General features: G+C 42.7%; 1 protein-coding gene across 1 annotated transcript; it reads right to left on the reverse strand.

Moving 5' to 3' along the window:
- Positions 1-5,924: 5,924 nt before the first annotated feature.
- Positions 5,925-16,868, reverse strand: LOC125235769 (protein cereblon-like). Its single transcript, XM_048142355.1, has 10 exons — positions 16,700-16,868; positions 16,032-16,225; positions 14,274-14,461; positions 13,007-13,147; positions 11,358-11,465; positions 10,407-10,531; positions 10,097-10,239; positions 9,372-9,474; positions 6,942-7,083; positions 5,925-6,857 (listed from the first exon to the last, which is right to left on the reverse strand). Exons 1-10 carry the CDS (start codon positions 16,710-16,712, stop codon positions 6,743-6,745), a joined length of 1,272 nt encoding a protein of 423 aa, XP_047998312.1. The 5' UTR covers positions 16,713-16,868; the 3' UTR covers positions 5,925-6,742.
- Positions 16,869-17,841: the final 973 nt, after the last annotated feature.

Genomic DNA, 17,841 nt, shown 5'->3' on the forward strand with positions numbered 1-17,841 from the left:
CAAGGTGAGACAAAATTGGGGTTTTTAACACACTGTGCCGCACGGGTGCCGGGCGGCGCCGCGGCGGTGCGGACACGAGTACACCGGACGCGTCTGTGTGCGTTAGCAGGCGCACAAATAAAGTGGCTTTCTGCGGGCAGCCGAGCGGCACCGCCCCCGACTGCGCGATGGCAATAAACACAAAAATCACAAATTTGAATTCGTGCTTGCCTACCTTATCGTGTTAGTTCTTCATTATTAATAAATAATTTTAATTATTGAATGTTGATTAGAACTGTTATCTGGGACATTTTTATTTTTGTCAAAGTTGTACGTCCACCCGACTTTTTTTTTAATTTGGAAATTTTTATGTGGTTTCCACTCAGAATCGTGAGCTCTTTCACTCCTAATAGGAGAAAAAAGTCTCCCAAGTTTTTTCCCATTCCGTTACCATTTTTTCATACATTTTGTATGGCAGTAACGGAATGGAAGGTTTGAAAAATGTATGGATATCTTAAGACATTTTTTTTACTTCCTATCAGGCAGGATCGAAAGACCTTGAGATTCTGAGTATGAATCGCGTAAAAAACACCCATGTTACAAAAAAAGAGGGGTGAACAACTTTAAAAAAAAATGGCTCATCTGGCCGGCAGCCATAGGGCCATAACAGATAATAGTAATTATGTGTTGAAATGAAATGAAAATGAAATATTTATTTTTCAAGTAGGCATATTACAAATTACAATGAACATATGAACGTCAAGTTTCAGTAAATAACTAATTTCGGTGTTTTTCTCAATTTCATGAGTAAAAAAGTACTAGAAAATGAAATAAAACTATGGAAACGGATTAAATCGCGTATAATGAATTTAAAATACTATATTTACTACTATTTGTTTTTATTTCTATACTGTATTTTAAATTCATTCATTATACGCGATTTAATCCGTTTCCATAATTTTATTTCATGAGTAACTATCGCGGTAACCGAAGACAATATTACTCTAGAAAATGTTTTGTCAAATACCTAGCTAGTAGCTACATTACCTTTTATTTTTTATATTAAGTACATGTATTTGTTTACTTAATAATATACATTTCCATATTTATAAATTGAAATAGATATCATACACGAAAGGAAAAACGACACTGACGACGCGACGGTTTTTTTCCCACATTTCTAATTAACTACGCGCCTGCTTTCGAGTGCTTTAAATTTTAATAAACCAACGCATTCTTTGATTGGGGGCTCGGGCCTCTCAAGGTCAGTGCAAATGTGATGCGTAGAATAGGTACTTGTATAGGTAGGTAGGGGCGCGGGGCGCGGGGCCGCGACTAAATCTTGTTCATTCACATCCGCTTGCATGTGTCGCGGATAGAGCGAGTACGTCCTTACGTACTCGCTCTATTGCCCTTGCCCGCGCACACGGGCAACTGTTGCTGGCGACTTTTTTGTCGCGACCATGGCTTAGTATGAAAGTGCGCACACGAGGCGACGCAACTTTTCATACAAATACGAAAGTCGTCGAGCAACTGTTGCCTCCGTGTGCGCGGGGCCTAAGCGGCGAGCACACATACAAGCCGCGCGGAGGCCACCATGCCACCCTGATGTATACCTCTTTTAATTAAATCCGCAAAAAATATTTTTCATCATTTTCATACATAACAAATGAATTTATTAGTGTGAGAGACCCTTACGAATAACATTCAAGTTAGTGTCAAGTGATTGACTGCACATGTCAAAACAAAAAACATTAGGAATTGGTCACACACGTGTTCAGTAATTATCTTTGGTAAAGGCAGTCATACACATGTTCAGTAATTATCTTTATTTTTTTAATAACTCGATAACCGTAAGAGTTAAGTTTCTTAGAGACATTAAATTAATTTGATCTTCCCTTAAAGTTAACGGAATTCAATAAAAACAGTGTGTATAACAAATAACAATTTTATTTACATGATTTATTTTAACTTGCATTAATATGCTGTTCTCGAACTTATTGTATCGATAAACTACCTCTCTCTAGTCGATCTGTGTCGATACTGTCGATACTAACCCAACGAAGTAACTTTTCTAAGACGTCACCAGGTCACCACGCGTCCTTTTCTTTAGGGTGCTATAGAAAAGGATAACTATAGTTTTCTTTGTTCTTATTTACTGACAGACTTGTTTGACAGATTATATCAATTTATAGAGCAATCAATTTGATTAGTGAAACTAAATAATTTGTTATTCATGTTACCTACTTAAAACTGGAGTTTTAACATTTTGGTTTAACAAGACGTCCTTACGAGGTTAAATAAACAACAATGTGCCACAGGACTCATAATGAAACGGCTCAACAAAATAATACCAATAATAATAGGTGCGTGTTATATTTTACTCAGCAGCCGGCGTATCCGAAATCCGAATGGCAATTGTCGACACCATATGCAGACATAAATGTAGTCTAGCTCTGTCGCGCAAGTACGCAAGAGCTATAATTAGAGGTAGATAGATACAACGAAACAAATATTATCGTGAGCACATGTGCATTCGACTACGCACACTGATGAGGGGACCCAGCGCGTACGTACATTGCGCACCACCTGCACGCACACATACAAACCGCGCGGCATACAATCCACTGGTAGGCTATGTCTACAACGCCATCTAGTAATGTCTGACTTTAAACGTGCACATGACGTTGTATGTTTAGTGCGTGAAAGCTAAAACAGATGTCGCAAGATGTTGCAGTTTGATGACTATTTCGACGTAGGATACTGATAAGAGTTTTGTTGGCCACGCGTGGCTACTGGCGCCATCTAGCTCTCTGAGTGTGGATTAAATTTAGTACACAGGTCTAGAATACTTAGGACGGCGCCCATTTTTAGTATGGGGTTAGGTATCTGTACTAGTATTATTTGATCTGTGCTGTAGCATAGCACTTGTTGTGATTGAAACATTATAGTTTTGCTGGCCACAGAGTTTAAACTGTTGGCATCTTGGCTACACATCCGATATGTCATAATACACTTTAGAAATAAAAGACATAATTTAAAACAATTATGTATATAATTATTGTAATATTTATCAAAATAAACACATTTTATTGCTATTTTTGTTTGACATTGACAACAACGCGTCATGTGATTGTTGTAAACACTCGTTAAAATAAAATTGATGATTATTGCTTAAAATCACACAAGTAATCATTTAATTGAAATGATAAATAATTCTGTTTCAATTAAAATTTCACATTAGAAATGTATAATAAAAACAGGGGGCCTAGCCAACATGACGGTGGTTTGCTGAAAAAACGAAACACTCATGATGCTGCGTTTCGTGTCGTTGTCAGCAAATGATTGTCACGTTGGCTAGGCCCCCTGTTCAGTCAGCACCACAGCAGCCAGCCGGCTTAGGCGTTCAAAATGATCTACATAGCCTCATTTATAGTCGCAACAAGTTATGGTCCTATTGAGATCAATGTTGGACTTTAGGTTCTATGCAAAATTGGCCTATAGGATAAGGATAGGTATTTACTAGTATTTGTTGAATATGATATGAACACCTAGCCGTTCAGTCTTCAGATGCTGATTGTACAGTGAGCCGCAAAGGTTACTGACCTCTGGCTAACAAGTTGCTATGGGATGGGGGTAAGTCATCTTTGCTGCGGTATTCTTAAATAATTGCAACCTACTATCAAACCACAATTAATATTATTAAAAGTCGTAGTGGGTACTGAAAAATGATATTCATATCGTAATTGATCACTAATATAAGGTAATAATTACTTAAAAGAAAAATAGAACACTGATGTACTATAAAGGTAAAGTAATCCAGCGCATTAGGGTAATTTAGGAGGAATACTTTTGAAAATGGCAAATTTCCATAACAGAAAACCAAAAGCACTTCATGCTTTATCACTACAAGGCTGCTGCAACTTACCGAGGCATCTTGTTTACTAAGGGCCTTATCACACTTGCGATTTGCGAGCGAGTTGAAAGCGAAGCGAGCGCGCAGCGTGTTCGTCGCGAGCGCGTAATCAATTCGCCGCGAGTGCGTCACGATTTCGCCGCGAGCGCGCAATGAATACGCTGCGTACTCGCATGTGAGATCACTTGCGAGTGATCTGCACCTTGGACCATAATCATAATGGATACACGCGGCGAAATAGTTACGTCCTGGCTGCGAACTCGCTGCGCGCTCGCATCGCTTTCAACTCGTTCGCAAATCGCAAGTGTGATAACGCCCTAAGTATTGTATTACATACTACAATAGAATATGTTAATACGTATTTTGCTTTTTTTAATACTCGAAATTACCCCAATGCACCTTATTTGCTACTACAGTAGACATAATACTAAATACTACACTAAACCGTTTCAAAGTCACTTCATTCAGTCAGTCGTTATCTAAAACCTAAATCAAAAACTTATTAAAAGTAGAAAAAGTGTAAATCTAAGAAAAATATAGGTATTAGTTTGACAGCTAAATTACATTTACAATTTTTTTTCGCGGTAACTGAACTGTAAAATGTATCTTATGACAGAATAATGTACAGTGAGCTGTAAAATTGCATGGAAAAATTATGAATGAATTCATTGATAAATTCGCCATGCACTTTTGCAGCTGATAGTACCTAGAGTCAGGTCCAATACAGTCCACTTTACTTTCCGAACAGACTCCACACGTTTCTAGCACCACCATCTACTGCCGCTGTCAACAAGGATTTTCCTTTGGACTATACATTTTCTACAGTAATAACTATTTGCGTAAACCCTACATACTACGCAACCCTAGCTCAAATTGGCTTGCGTTCTAGTGTAGCTTCACTGTGCGTTTTATTCACACTAATTGGTATAAAAATATAGGCTGCCTGCCCAGTGCCCACAGAGGCCACGTTTCCTCAGTAGAGAAACAGACTTAGCCGCAGAAGTATCCAAGCTCGTGAGGCGTTCATAATTGTCTCTTTTTTACCCCCGACGCAAAAACGACGGAGTGTTATAAGTTTGACGTGTCTGTCTGTCTGTGGCATCGTAGCTCCCGAACGGATGAACCGATTTCGATTTTGTTGTCTGAAAGCTGAGTTAGCCGGGAGTGTTCTTAGCCATGTTTCATGAAAATCGGTCCACTATGTCGGGGGTTTTTTCAAAATATTAATTTTGTGGTTATTCTCTTTTAGGGTTCCGTAGCCAACTAGCCAACCCTTATAGTATATATTCTAATATGTAATTTAGAGGCTTATTCTAGGATTCACTTTCTAAAAATACAATTTCCATACACCAATAGGAGAAATAATAAAATTATTAAATTAATCTATAAGTAAAAATGAGGTTTTAAAAATCATAAAATTAACTAAAATAGTTCAGTTAATGTGATATAGGTATTTAATTATATATCACAATTTTGAAAGTAAAATCGTAATGTAGAAGAGGTTGGGGATTTATCACATAGATACTTATTTGTGACGTTCTCAACCAACATGTCGTTGTCGCTAATGAGTAATGACACGGATGCAATTCACTCATATTTTTATAATAAGCGACAATGAGACACCTTCTTGTTGAGAACATCACATTTAGGCGCAGTTTAATTAGCAAACGCTGTCGCCTTTTACAACAAAACAAACAAAACTTATGACGCAGTCATCTTTAAAACAGGTTGCCAACCCTATACATCACTGTGCAACATGACAAAACGGAGTAGGTATTTTAACCACGCATTACTGAGACCAAAAGAAACAGGGCTGTCTGACGTCGGAAATAGCCACGTAACTTCGTATCATAAGCACTTATCTACCGAAGACTCAACCGCATACAATTTTATTATGAGAGTTTTGAATGATTCACGGTTATTTTCATTAGACTTATATTGACCGGGATATAGACCGTGATTACCTTTTTGATTTTTGTCGAGCTCCCGATAGTAGAGGGTCGATCGCGCGCTGTCTATGTAACTTTAACATCCACCCGCCTTCGTCAGTTTTCCGTGATCAGGATGCATGCAACTGCGTCGAAATATCGGGAGCTCGACAAAAATCAAAAAGGTAATCACGGTCTATATCCCGGTCAATATAAGTCTAATTTTATTATGTTCGGCCTTACATTTTTAACGATAATCGCTTTAATATGCAGAAAGGATTGTAGATTGTTCTGCTATATGAGGATGAGTCATACTCATACGATGTCACTTTACTATAGGCTTGTGTAGGACATGTACTAATAGTACAAAAGACACGATTCCCTGCAATGTACTAGACTGAACTACTACCAAATGATTCTGCTCTCTAGTACATTTAGTACACTCACACACGCAACAGAATGGGAGCGAAAGGAGCGAAGAGCCGAGGAGTGACATATGCACAATTTGTCTCTCGCTCTCTCGGTGTACTACTGTACTAAATGTCCTAAAAGAACGAACTAGTACACTTCGGAGATCGTACTAGTTGGGAGCGATCTTTTCAGTGAACGAGCAGGCACAACTCTACTATACGAGGAAGAGCACACCCCTCGTTAGTTATCTCTTTTGGTAGTTTTGGTGCGGGTCGGTGCAGAGCCAAACGTAGTCGGTCTCGTGGTGGGAGTACTCTCGCCACCACGGCGCGACAGAGAGGAACTGCGGCTATAGGAGAAGTGTTGGTGGCGCATCTGTCCTGTCGGAGTATCCTTGTCACCACGTTGGGGTACAACAGTAGGAACTACGTCTTGCGAAGGGATCGTTCAGTGGTGGGCGGCACGGCGTGGCGTCGGCGTTCAGTGCTGTCGGCGTCGGCGTCGGCGTTCAGACGGCGTCGGTGTCGTCGTCGGAGAGCTCCCGCTCGGCGCGCGGCATCACCAAGTTGCGGCAGAGAGCGAAGAACTGCGCTGGCCGGAGCTTGCGCTTCATCGCGTCGAACCTACAACACATATAAAACTTTATAGTTTCGTCCGTATGGAAATTAAGAGTGCGTGTGTGTGTGTGTGTGTCGCATGCCACATACCGCCAGCCCACGTGCGTGCCGCACGCGCTGCACTGCGCCACGCGCCACGTGTAGCCCGGGAACCACGAGTACTCGGCGCTGGGGGGCCCCAGCAGCGTCTCCGTCGCCGTCCGCACCGTCACCACGTCGTGCATAAAGCCGCCTGCAACACGGTTATTATTTGAAACAGATGTCATGCACCAAATAATAAGGCGACCGGGCGATATCTACGTATTTCAACATTTGATCAGTTTCGAGAACTTGTGGAACAAGGTGTACAGAATGCGCAACGCGTACAACGAGCATGACTCTTGCTTAAGTGGCTACTAATCCACGGTAAAGCGATCAAACGCCGAGATTTACTGAATTATCTTATCACGCTCCTTAAAGCTAATTATGATGTAAATGAACATATTGGCTTCGTGCGAAGTGCATGGAGGGGGTAAGCAAAGCGATCGCAGTGCTTGCGGTGGTCAAAATCGACACTGATTGTGGTTGTCATCTATCAAAACTCATAAAATATAATACAATGTGTAATGTTTGATATGGGGCATCAATGTTGTTTCGTTGTTAATTGTAAAAATAATGGCATAAATAGTCGTTGCACGTTCTATGCGTTTCTTAGAGCACACTGGAAATTGGATAAAAGAACTAAATGGATAGCTACGGTGAAAAGAAAACGTAAGTGACATGTCAAACAAAACATTATAATAAATTATATTTAAGCTTTGTTTACCTAATATTGTTCAATACGCTGTTAGTATTTTTCCTACCGTAAAAGATTATGCTTAAAGATTCAGGCCTAGCTTGGGAATAGTCCCGTGTCGGATATTTCTGCGGCCGCGGACATGACTAGGTACTTACGTTTAGATTTGTTTTATATGGCATTAACGGGACGGAGGTTTAGCGAATACCATATCACTAGCTCGAAGAACTTGTACCATTACTCCTATGTTCTTCAAGATTCCTTATATGCCCTGCCAGCACCAATTTATTGACTCTTTCTGTGGTCTGGGGTTGGAAGTTTATACCGTGAGTAATGCTTTGGAAACTGATTTTTGGTATTATATCCATGTCTTTATAATCTATCTACCTAAATTACACTTGAAATAGTAGCTCTTGTTATTCGATTTATTTAAAATTAACGAAAAATCGTTAAAATATAATGTTTGTTTACATGTAATTTTTTGACATTTTCCACTTCAAGTTCACATGGTAGTGGGCGTAATTGTCGTGCACGTAGCCAATAGCCATATAGCCTGTAGAGAAAGAGAATACACGAAAGATATTTAAAATTGAATATTGTTCATTTTCGCTCGACATCTATAAAGCTGAGTTTAGACCAGCAAGTTATTGCTGCAAGTTTTGAGACGCAATTCTCGCATCTCTTTCTTGCATATACTTCTCTCTCAAAACTTGCACGTCTAAACTCAGCTTTACGTTTTGATACTTTCAATCTTCGATCAGCGAGACGTCAACTGGTGCAACAAGGTGTACAGAATGCGCGACGCGTGAATCACGTGAACCTACGAATAGTAGTGTTCCTTCAAACGTGTAAACTGCTCATCAAAAGCCGAGACTACACACATACATACAATCACTCCTTTCCATTTGCTACGATCCTGACAAACCACTTTCGTTTCACACACTTTCATAACGTTTCTCATACACGCTCGTCGGTTTCGAGTACTTCTGACCTGGCCTTTTTGCAATATTACCCCGATTTGGTCGAGAAGAGTTCGCCTAGGTCTTCCACTTCCAACTGACCCTTCCACGCCGACATCAGTGTGTTATCAAGCTCCCTGAAGCTAATACAGGGTGGCCCAAAAACACGTTGACTAACGTTTGTATAATTATTTTCATTTTAGTATGACTCACCTTTAGTATGACTTTCGTCTAAGTTATTGCACGTATAGCTTGTAAAATATCCTAATTTATGTAATCAATAAAAGGGCTAGGGTTTTAAGATTGATCACAAACTATAATTTATAGTTGTAAGTTAGGTGAATTTGCGTAAGTAGGTTGAAACGTATCGAGCTTATGAATCTGGAAAAAATGTCTTTGCGCAATTGGTCTACATTGTAAACCTTGCGAAATGGACATGAATGCTGTTGAAATATCCACGGTCAATGTAGAAATTTAATATACAATACATATAGGCTCAAAAATATTTTCCGTAACTTGGTTTATTTCAACATTTCCCTTTTTTTTATGGGACAGGAGGCAAACGAGCAGACAGGTCGCCTGATGGTAAGCGATCACCGCCGCCCATGGACACCAGAAACACCAGAGGTGTTGGAGGTGCATTGCCGGCCTTTAAGATGGGTGTACGCTCTTGAAGATTTGAAGGTAGTATCGGTCGGAAATACCGCAGGCGACAATTCATTCCACAGTTTCCCTATTGTTTGTGAAGGTAATTTTGGGCGACCGTGTAATGATGTCTAAACTAACCAAAATTAGTGTAGTTGGCGTGCACGCCGTCGCTGGACATGGCGAACATGTGCGAGCGCCGCGACAGCTCCGCGCCGCACGAGCCGCAGCACAGCGCCTTCGACTGCAACACAAGTAAACAAGTAAACCACCAATCAACCATTGCTTGCATTTTGCACCTACGACGAAAACTTTTCTTCCTTGTTCTTGCGTACTTAATCTGTGACGGCTGTGTGATTAGGTTTACTTGAGCACGTTCTGATTCTCAGCTGCTTTTACGCATTTTACATACATACATACAATCACGCCTGTGTCCCTTGAAGGCGTAAGCAGAGCACATGAAAATACTAAAGCTTCAGTGTCACTCTTGGCACATAAGGGGTTGAAAGTAAGGGTCCCCCCACATCTAGCGTCTCGCGAGCGTCGCGTCGGGCCAACTGTATGGGCAAAGCCTGACGCCGCGTCGACGTCGCGTCGACACGGCGTCTTTTTCCATACAGTTGGCCCGACGCGACGCTCGCGAGACGCTAGATGTGGGGGGACCCTAAACGAAACTGTGACATTGCAGTGACAGGTTGCCAGCCTCTCGCCTACGCCACAATTTAACCCATATCCCACAGTCGCCTTTTACGACACCCACGGGAAGAAAGGGGGTGGTGAAATTCTTAACCCGTCACCACACGGGCAACCGTATACGTAAATGAGTAAGTGAAATATGAGAAATGAAAACATTAGTCAATAAGTACCTTGTCTATGAAGCGCAGCGCGAGTTTGAGCCGGAACAGCGCGTTGTCGACCTCGAACAGCGCGTTGCGGTCGCGCGCCGACAGCGTCAGGTTGGACGCCACCCAGAACGACAGCGACACCGGGTCGTGCGGCATCTTGTCGGCTACAATACAATACAAGATAAAATTATATCACAGGTCAATTCACAACGCATGAATGGTCCAATCGAATGTCAAAAAATCAGACTGATCCATACCTGCATCACCAAAACTTCATTGTAACGTCGTAAGAGTTAAGACCTACAAGGTATATGCTATTCTGGAACGTTACCGAGGTCCAGGGTAGCGAAGTGTTCGGTGAGGCGCGCGCGCAGGCGCCGGTAGTCGAACATGCGCCACACGAACGCCGGCACCGGCGTCGGCGCGGCGTCCATGCGCCGGATCACCGCTTGCAAACTGCACACACACAATTCATTAGTATACAGGGTGTATTATCATAGAATGTCAGTGAAACAAGCTACCGGGTGCCGTACGGGCTGCTCGACGAATGGAAGAGCTTCCTTCGATTTGAAATGAATGCAGATTACTTAGAGTTTACAGATTATGGAAAAAACATACAGGTGCGAGAAAAAGGAAGTTTTTGACATACTTTTTTTGATGCCAATCGATCTCATTGTTTCCAGGATCAAAAGCTTGTGTATGGGACTAAAAAAATCGACAATTCTCTCACAATTTGTATGAACATTAAAACTAGCCAACTGTGGCAACCTGGAGTCCAGCGAGGGCAGCATGGCGTCGCCAGCGCCGGCTCCGGCAGCACCTGCACTGCACACACCTGGAGCAGCTGTACCCACCTGGAGTCCTGCACGCGCCGCAGCGGGTCCAGCGAGGGCAGCATGGCGTCGCCGGCGCCGGCTCCGGCAGCACCTGCACTGCACACACCTGGAGCAGCTGTACCCACCTGGAGTCCTGCACGCGCCGCAGCGGGTCCAGCGAGGGCAGCATGGCGTCGCCGGCGCCGGCTCCGGCAGCACCTGCACTGCACACACCTGGAGCAGCTGTACCCACCTGGAGTCCTGCACGCGCCGCAGCGGGTCCAGCGAGGGCAGCATGGCGTCGCCGGCGCCAGCTCCGGCAGCACCTGCACTGCACACACCTGGAGCAGCTGTACCCACCTGGAGTCCTGCACGCGCCGCAGCGGGTCCAGCGAGGGCAGCATGGCGTCGCCGGCGCCAGCTCCGGCAGCACCTGCACTGCACACACCTGGAGCAGCTGTACCCACCTGGAGTCCTGCACGCGCCGCAGCGGGTTCAGCGAGGGCAGCCGGGAGGGCAGCATGGGGTCGCCCGGCGCCAGCTCTGGCAGGACCTCCACTTCGATCATCTGCATACTGAGGAAGATATACTTGGTTAAATATACAGTTACCATGGTCACACTTTTTGGCTTGAGAAAGAATGGTTACTCTAGGTTGTATTTGTCAAAGAAGTCTCGTGAAATTTGTTTTGATTTGGTTCAAAGTTTAGTTTTGGTCAATCTTAAATGACGGAGCAATGGCAGGCTTCCTCGCTCAAGGTTGTGTGTTAAGTACCTAGTCTACTTACCTACCCTAGTCGCTCGGCACGTATTAATTTTGTGGCGTATTTCGTTGTAACCATGAACTTTCGTTGTAACGTAATAAAGTGTAGGTATTTGTCGTTTTGTCGGGAAGTAAAGAATCTATAATCTGTGGCAATGGTTAAATGGTATTTTCTCAAACATGCAATGAAATATTGTCTTTACGTTCCTTAAAATGGGCTGGGAAGTATCGCTTTTTGGGCGCAACAACTCGGAGGACTGTAAATTTCATATTATTTTTCAGGCCTAGGCCTGCAAAGTAACTTTTTTTATAAAATATTGTCCTTTAGAGCATTTTTTTTTATTTCATTGTATGTTTGAGAAAAGCACTATACATGCCTCGGCGTGAAAACGGATTCCCGGTCTCGTATCCGGCCTTGCACGCTTGCTCGGCCGTATATACACTGGCCGGAAATCATTTTCCCGGCCTCTGATGTAATGTACTATTACATCTCAAGTTCAGATTTGTTGACACTGGCTCAAGGCCAACTGGAGCTGGTTTCATTTCTAATGCAAGCCACGTACTTGCGGAAGGCGAACCCGTTGCGGTAGTGGGGCTGGTGCATGCGCACGCGGTGCGCGGCGCGCGCCACCACGCTGCCGTCGGCGGCGCCGGTCAGCACCTCGCACAGCCGCCGTACACTACACTACACGTACTTGCGGAAGGCGAACCCGTTGCGGTAGTGGGGCTGGCGCATGCGCACGCGGTGCGCGGCGCGCGCCACCACGCTGCCGTCGGCGGCGCCGGTCAGCACCTCGCACAGCCGCCGTACACTACACTACACGTACTTGCGGAAGGCGAACCCGTTGCGGTAGTGGGGCTGGCGCATGCGCACGCGGTGCGCGGCGCGCGCCACCACGCTGCCGTCGGCGGCGCCGGTCAGCACCTCGCACAGCCGCCGTACACTACACTACACGTACTTGCGGAAGGCGAACCCGTTGCGGTAGTGGGGCTGGCGCATGCGCACGCGGTGCGCGGCGCGCGCCACCACGCTGCCGTCGGCGGCGCCGGTCAGCACCTCGCACAGCCGCCGTACACTACACTACACGTACTTGCGGAAGGCGAACCCGTTGCGGTAGTGGGGCTGGCGCATGCGCACGCGGTGCGCGGCGCGCGCCACCACGCTGCCGTCGGTGGCGCCGGTCAGCACCTCGCACAGCCGCCGTACACTACACTACACGTACTTGCGGAAGGCGAACCCGTTGCGGTAGTGGGGCTGGCGCATGCGCACGCGGTGCGCGGCGCGCGCCACCACGCTGCCGTCGGAGGCGCCGGTCAGCACCTCGCACAGCCGCCGTACACTACACTACACGTACTTGCGGAAGGCGAACCCGTTGCGGTAGTGGGGCTGGCGCATGCGCACGCGGTGCGCGGCGCGCGCCACCACGCTGCCGTCGGTGGCGCCGGTCAGCACCTCGCACAGCACGCCCATGCCCGACACGTCCATGCCCGCCTCGCTGCAACCACACTCACAACTATATATACATATACAACTACAACTATAATGGTTTTCACCTTAGGATCTGTCCTCCTACTCTTAAGTCTTAACAAAACAACAACCATATTATTATGCTCTATTTGGCCCGATAGTTGACTATAGAGTACTACAGAATGCCATTAGGCATTAAATCCGCCATTTGTGTAATATAATATACATGGTGTCACATGAGGAAACTGAATAATTTTAACAGCATGTTCCTGATCTCATTTCTAGACTAAAATGACATATTGACTTTTCTGAATTTCGCCTAGTTTCAGGGTTAAAACCATTGAAAAAGAAAACAATGAACCCTTTATTATAATTTATTATTATTTTGATATTGTGTAATGACGATCTTTTTGTGAATGCATTTTATTTTATTCTGACATGTAAAATTTAATGTACATTTTCAATGAGAAATAAATTAATCTAATCTAATCTATTATTTCTTAGTAGGTAATAGTATTTTATGCAACAAGCGTTTAAAGGAGGTCAAAAAAGACGAGTGGCGTACTTATTAAGACGCTACGAGTATTTTTTGACTCAGTTAAACACCGTTGCATACAATACTTTTTCTACGACCATGCACTTAGTTTTTAATAGTTTTCTTGAATAGCTTTCGTGAAATTCACACTTTTCCTGTATTTTTACGCAAACGTTTGCACTGTCAGCTCAGCTGCTCAAAGCCTTCCCAAGCGCAGTATCGTTATAACAATGCGTTGCCATGGATACAGAGCCAAACAATGCGTTTTCAGTTTTTTCGATACTGCGCGCCTGCGCGGAAAGCCGGCGGACGCTGGCTTTGAGGAGTAGACTTTTATGTTAGGGTTTTAAAGATCTATGCACGACCCTGTAAATGAAGAATTACAGTTTGGGAGTAGAAAAATAAAACTTTTTTTAATGGTGATGATGCCATTATATGGCATAATCTAATTATCCTTATTGATTTTACTTTATATGGTAAAAAGTAACTGAAAATACTTCATGTACATTCCTATGTAAGCTGTGTTCCATTGCATATTAGTGTTATTTACATTAAAATAGTGCTTTATTGGATTGGACTTGATCTTGACCTATAGCAAACATTGAAAGATGTGTCTTACTCAGGGCACAGCAGACAGAACATCCTCTCGTGCAGGATGACGTCGCGCAGCGGCTCGGGCGCCAGCAGCCGGGGCACGGTCTCCCCGGGGAACACGGTGCTGTGGTGCGCCATGCCCGCCACCAGCCCCCGCCAGCCCGCCTCCAGCGTGCGCCGCCCGCCCATCTGCTCCAGGTACCCACCCATGTACTGTGCACACATTCATATTTCATTAACATAATTATGTTTTGTATTTAATAATACATGTCAATAATCACTATCCCTGAAGTGTAATTGACATACAATGTGCTATGTTTTATTAACTAATAATTTGTAAATAATAAGTGAAATTATTTAAAAAATAATATTTACCAATAAATATCAATATCAATAATCTGCTTATTTCATCAATAACATGAGTAGGCTTGAACGTACATAAAAACCGGCCAAGAGCGTGTCGGTCCACGCTCAGTGTAGGGTTCCGTAGTTTTCCGTATTTTTCTCAAAAACTACTGAACCTATCAAGTTCAAAACAATTTTCCTAGAAAGTCTTTATAAAGTTCTACTTTTGTGATTTTTTTCATATTTTTTAAACGCGCTTTTTTAAGTGCGCTGAAACTGGCTGTCCTCCCTCATCGCACTGGATTCTTGTCCAACTCGTTCAGCTGTCAGGCAATTCGTCTATGGAATGCCCTCCCTCTGCCTATCAGGCAAGCTCAGAGTAAACTCTCTTTTAAAAGCAAGTTGCGTAAGCACTTATTTGCAAACATTCGAAATTAAAGTCTACTTGATGTCTCGCACTAGGTACATTTATTTATTTATGTATGTGTATTTTATTTATATATTTGTATTATACTAATATATATGTAGGTTTATTTATTGTATTTGTGTATGTTTATTTTATAATAGTAGGTATCGACTTGTATTTAATCATTACAATCTCATACTGGCTCTATAATATTGTGCACCAAACTAACTATCTCTGTTTTGCCCAATGGTTGACTGGTAGAGAATGCCTTAAGGCGTTAAGTCCGCCATTTGTACTTTTTATTGATAATTTGTGAAATAAAGTTTAAATACATAAATAAATAAATAAACATATGGTTCAAAAGTTAGAGGGGGGGGACGCACTTTTTTTTCCTTTAGGAGCGATTATTTCCGAAAATATCAATATTATCAAAAAACGTTCTTAGTAAACCCTTATTCATTTTTAAATACCTATCCAACAATATATCACATGTTGGGGTTGGAATGAAAAAAAATATCAGCCCCCACTTTACATGTAAGGGGGGGGGGGGGTACCCTAATAAAACATTTTTTTCCATTTTTTATTTTTGCACTTTGTTGGCGTGATTGATATACATATTAAATAAATAAAAATAAAAAATAAAAATGTGTTTATTAGAAAAAATGACATAAAATTTTACAACTATATCTGTGGTCCCACACTAGGCGAGGCCTGTGTCGTGGTGACCGTTCTACAGGAATTTCTACATAATATATTTAGGGGTATCCTATCCTTTAGACAATTATTACATTACAAAGAAAGAGAAGAAAAAAAATATTAAAATAAAACATGCAAAGTTCATACTAAACTAAAAACTTAATGCAAAATATTATTATATTCTATTTATATTGGTACCAAATTTCAGCTTTCTAGTGCTAACGGTTACTGAGATTATCCGCGGACGGACAGACGGACAGACAGACATGGCGAAACTATAAGGGTTCCTAGTTGACTACGGAACCCTAAAAAAGTAAAAATATAGTAGTGTCAAACCGAGTGTGTAGCGGCCAGGGTGATGTCGAACTCCTGCTCTTCCTCGTCGTCGCCCCCCGCGTCGGCCCCCGCCGCGGCGCCCGCCTCGCCGCCGTCCACCGCCATCACCGCCAGCCCCGCGTCGCCCTCCTCCACCCCCACCAGCGCCATCTCCTCCGGCTCCGGCTCCAGCTCCTGCTGCTCGCTCTCCGCCACTGTTCAAACAAATCCTTACATAATCACAAAATTAACATTTTGAAAAACCCCCCACCGCGACATAGTGGTCCGATTTTCATGAAACGTGGTTAAGAACACTCCCGACTAACTCAGCTTTCAAACAAAAAAAAACTAAATCTAAATTGGTTCATCTGTTCGGGAGCTACGGTGCCACCGACAGACACACACACAGACAGACAGACAGACAGACATACACACGTCAAACTTATAACACCCCGTCGTTTTTGCGTCGGGGGTTAAAAATACCATGAAACGGACGCGTAAGAGCAATATTTTTGTCCAAATTTTTGTTTTTGCTTAAAAATATCAACTTTTAATACTTTTTCTACGCACTATTACACATATAGCCTGGTGTTCTGGATAAAAGCGGTCAGTAAAAATCGCTCATTATGCTACAAGCTATAGAGTCTATCGGACAAAGCAAAAATAGATTATCAAAATCAGAAACCTACCGTTTTCCTCCATGAGCCTCCGGAGTAGTTCCCTTAGGAGCGATATATTGAAGGTTTTCTAATAACTGCAACACACACAGATTTACTACAAATTTCTCTACATTAATAGATTTATTTTCGACTATTACTGTTGTACACAATAAAACACAATAGACGTAGACGCAAAGGAAAGCAAAAAATTCGTATGTAATCTGACAGTTCAAACTGACTGACAAGACACTTCTGAACTGTCAATTGCATACGTTTTTTTAAGATTATGACAAAGGTAGCTGTCGACCTCTGTTTAGAAACGTTTACAAAGGTAGCTGTGACACGGCTGCTGTCATAAATGTCATTTATCTTTTCTAGAGTTACAAAAACTTTGAAACAATAGATACTAAAATACATACCTTATCAATGTACGAAATATTCGACAAAATGTTATTTGTGACATTGGGATGGAAATGCTAAAATAAAATCTCCTTTTTGAGTTTTGAGGACAGCTCACTTTATAAATATTTATGTACGTTCAGAAATTTCACCAAAAAAATTAACTTTGACATCTTACGCCTAGTATGGATTACCCAAGGATTATCAGTTCTCCACTAAAATTGTTGTGAAAATTCACTTTTTAAATAAAATAAAATGAACTTTATCAAAGTATGATTAAAACTTATTGAAAATATTAAAGTAACTAGAAATGTTTGTATTTAAAATATTGCGCCTAGCTTTATGAACGATTTCTACCCACACAGTCACATTGAGTTTATGTTTATATAATAAATTTGTGTGTGAAAACATTTTCGATGTGTGCAATGTAATGTCATGGCCGCTGTACACACATGGCCAACAGTTCCACCAACCCCCTTGGCCATGTGTGTAGAGGGCTACTTGGCCGTAAGTTGGCAGTTGGCGCTTGCGCTTGCCGGCCAACCGATTCGTGTCGGTTTTTTGTCCACACATCAAAGGATCTTGGCGCCAATGGCCAACTGCGTTTACACGTTGGCGCTTCATTCAGTTGGTCGTCAGCCGTCAGAGAGGACGGTAGTGAAATATTTACGAAAATAATAAGTTTATCTATGTCAATAATAGTGTAGATTTTAGGAAATAAAATAACCTTGCAAATGTTTAATGTATTTCCTAAAAAAGATAAATGTTCTTAT

This window comes from Leguminivora glycinivorella, chromosome 18 (assembly GCF_023078275.1).
Source record: "Leguminivora glycinivorella isolate SPB_JAAS2020 chromosome 18, LegGlyc_1.1, whole genome shotgun sequence".
NCBI lineage: Eukaryota > Metazoa > Arthropoda > Insecta > Lepidoptera > Tortricidae > Leguminivora > Leguminivora glycinivorella.

What these genes read in the sequence shown, in the direction of transcription:
- LOC125235769 (XM_048142355.1), bottom strand. An exon ending in CGCCAACTACACTAATTTTG is followed by an intron (nt 7,084 to 9,371) that starts GTTAGTTTAGAC and finishes ACCGTGTTGCAG; the next exon opens with GCGGCTTTATGCACGACGTG. An exon ending in GGCACGCACGTGGGCTGGCG is followed by an intron (nt 6,858 to 6,941) that starts GTATGTGGCATG and finishes TATGTGTTGTAG; the next exon opens with GTTCGACGCGATGAAGCGCA.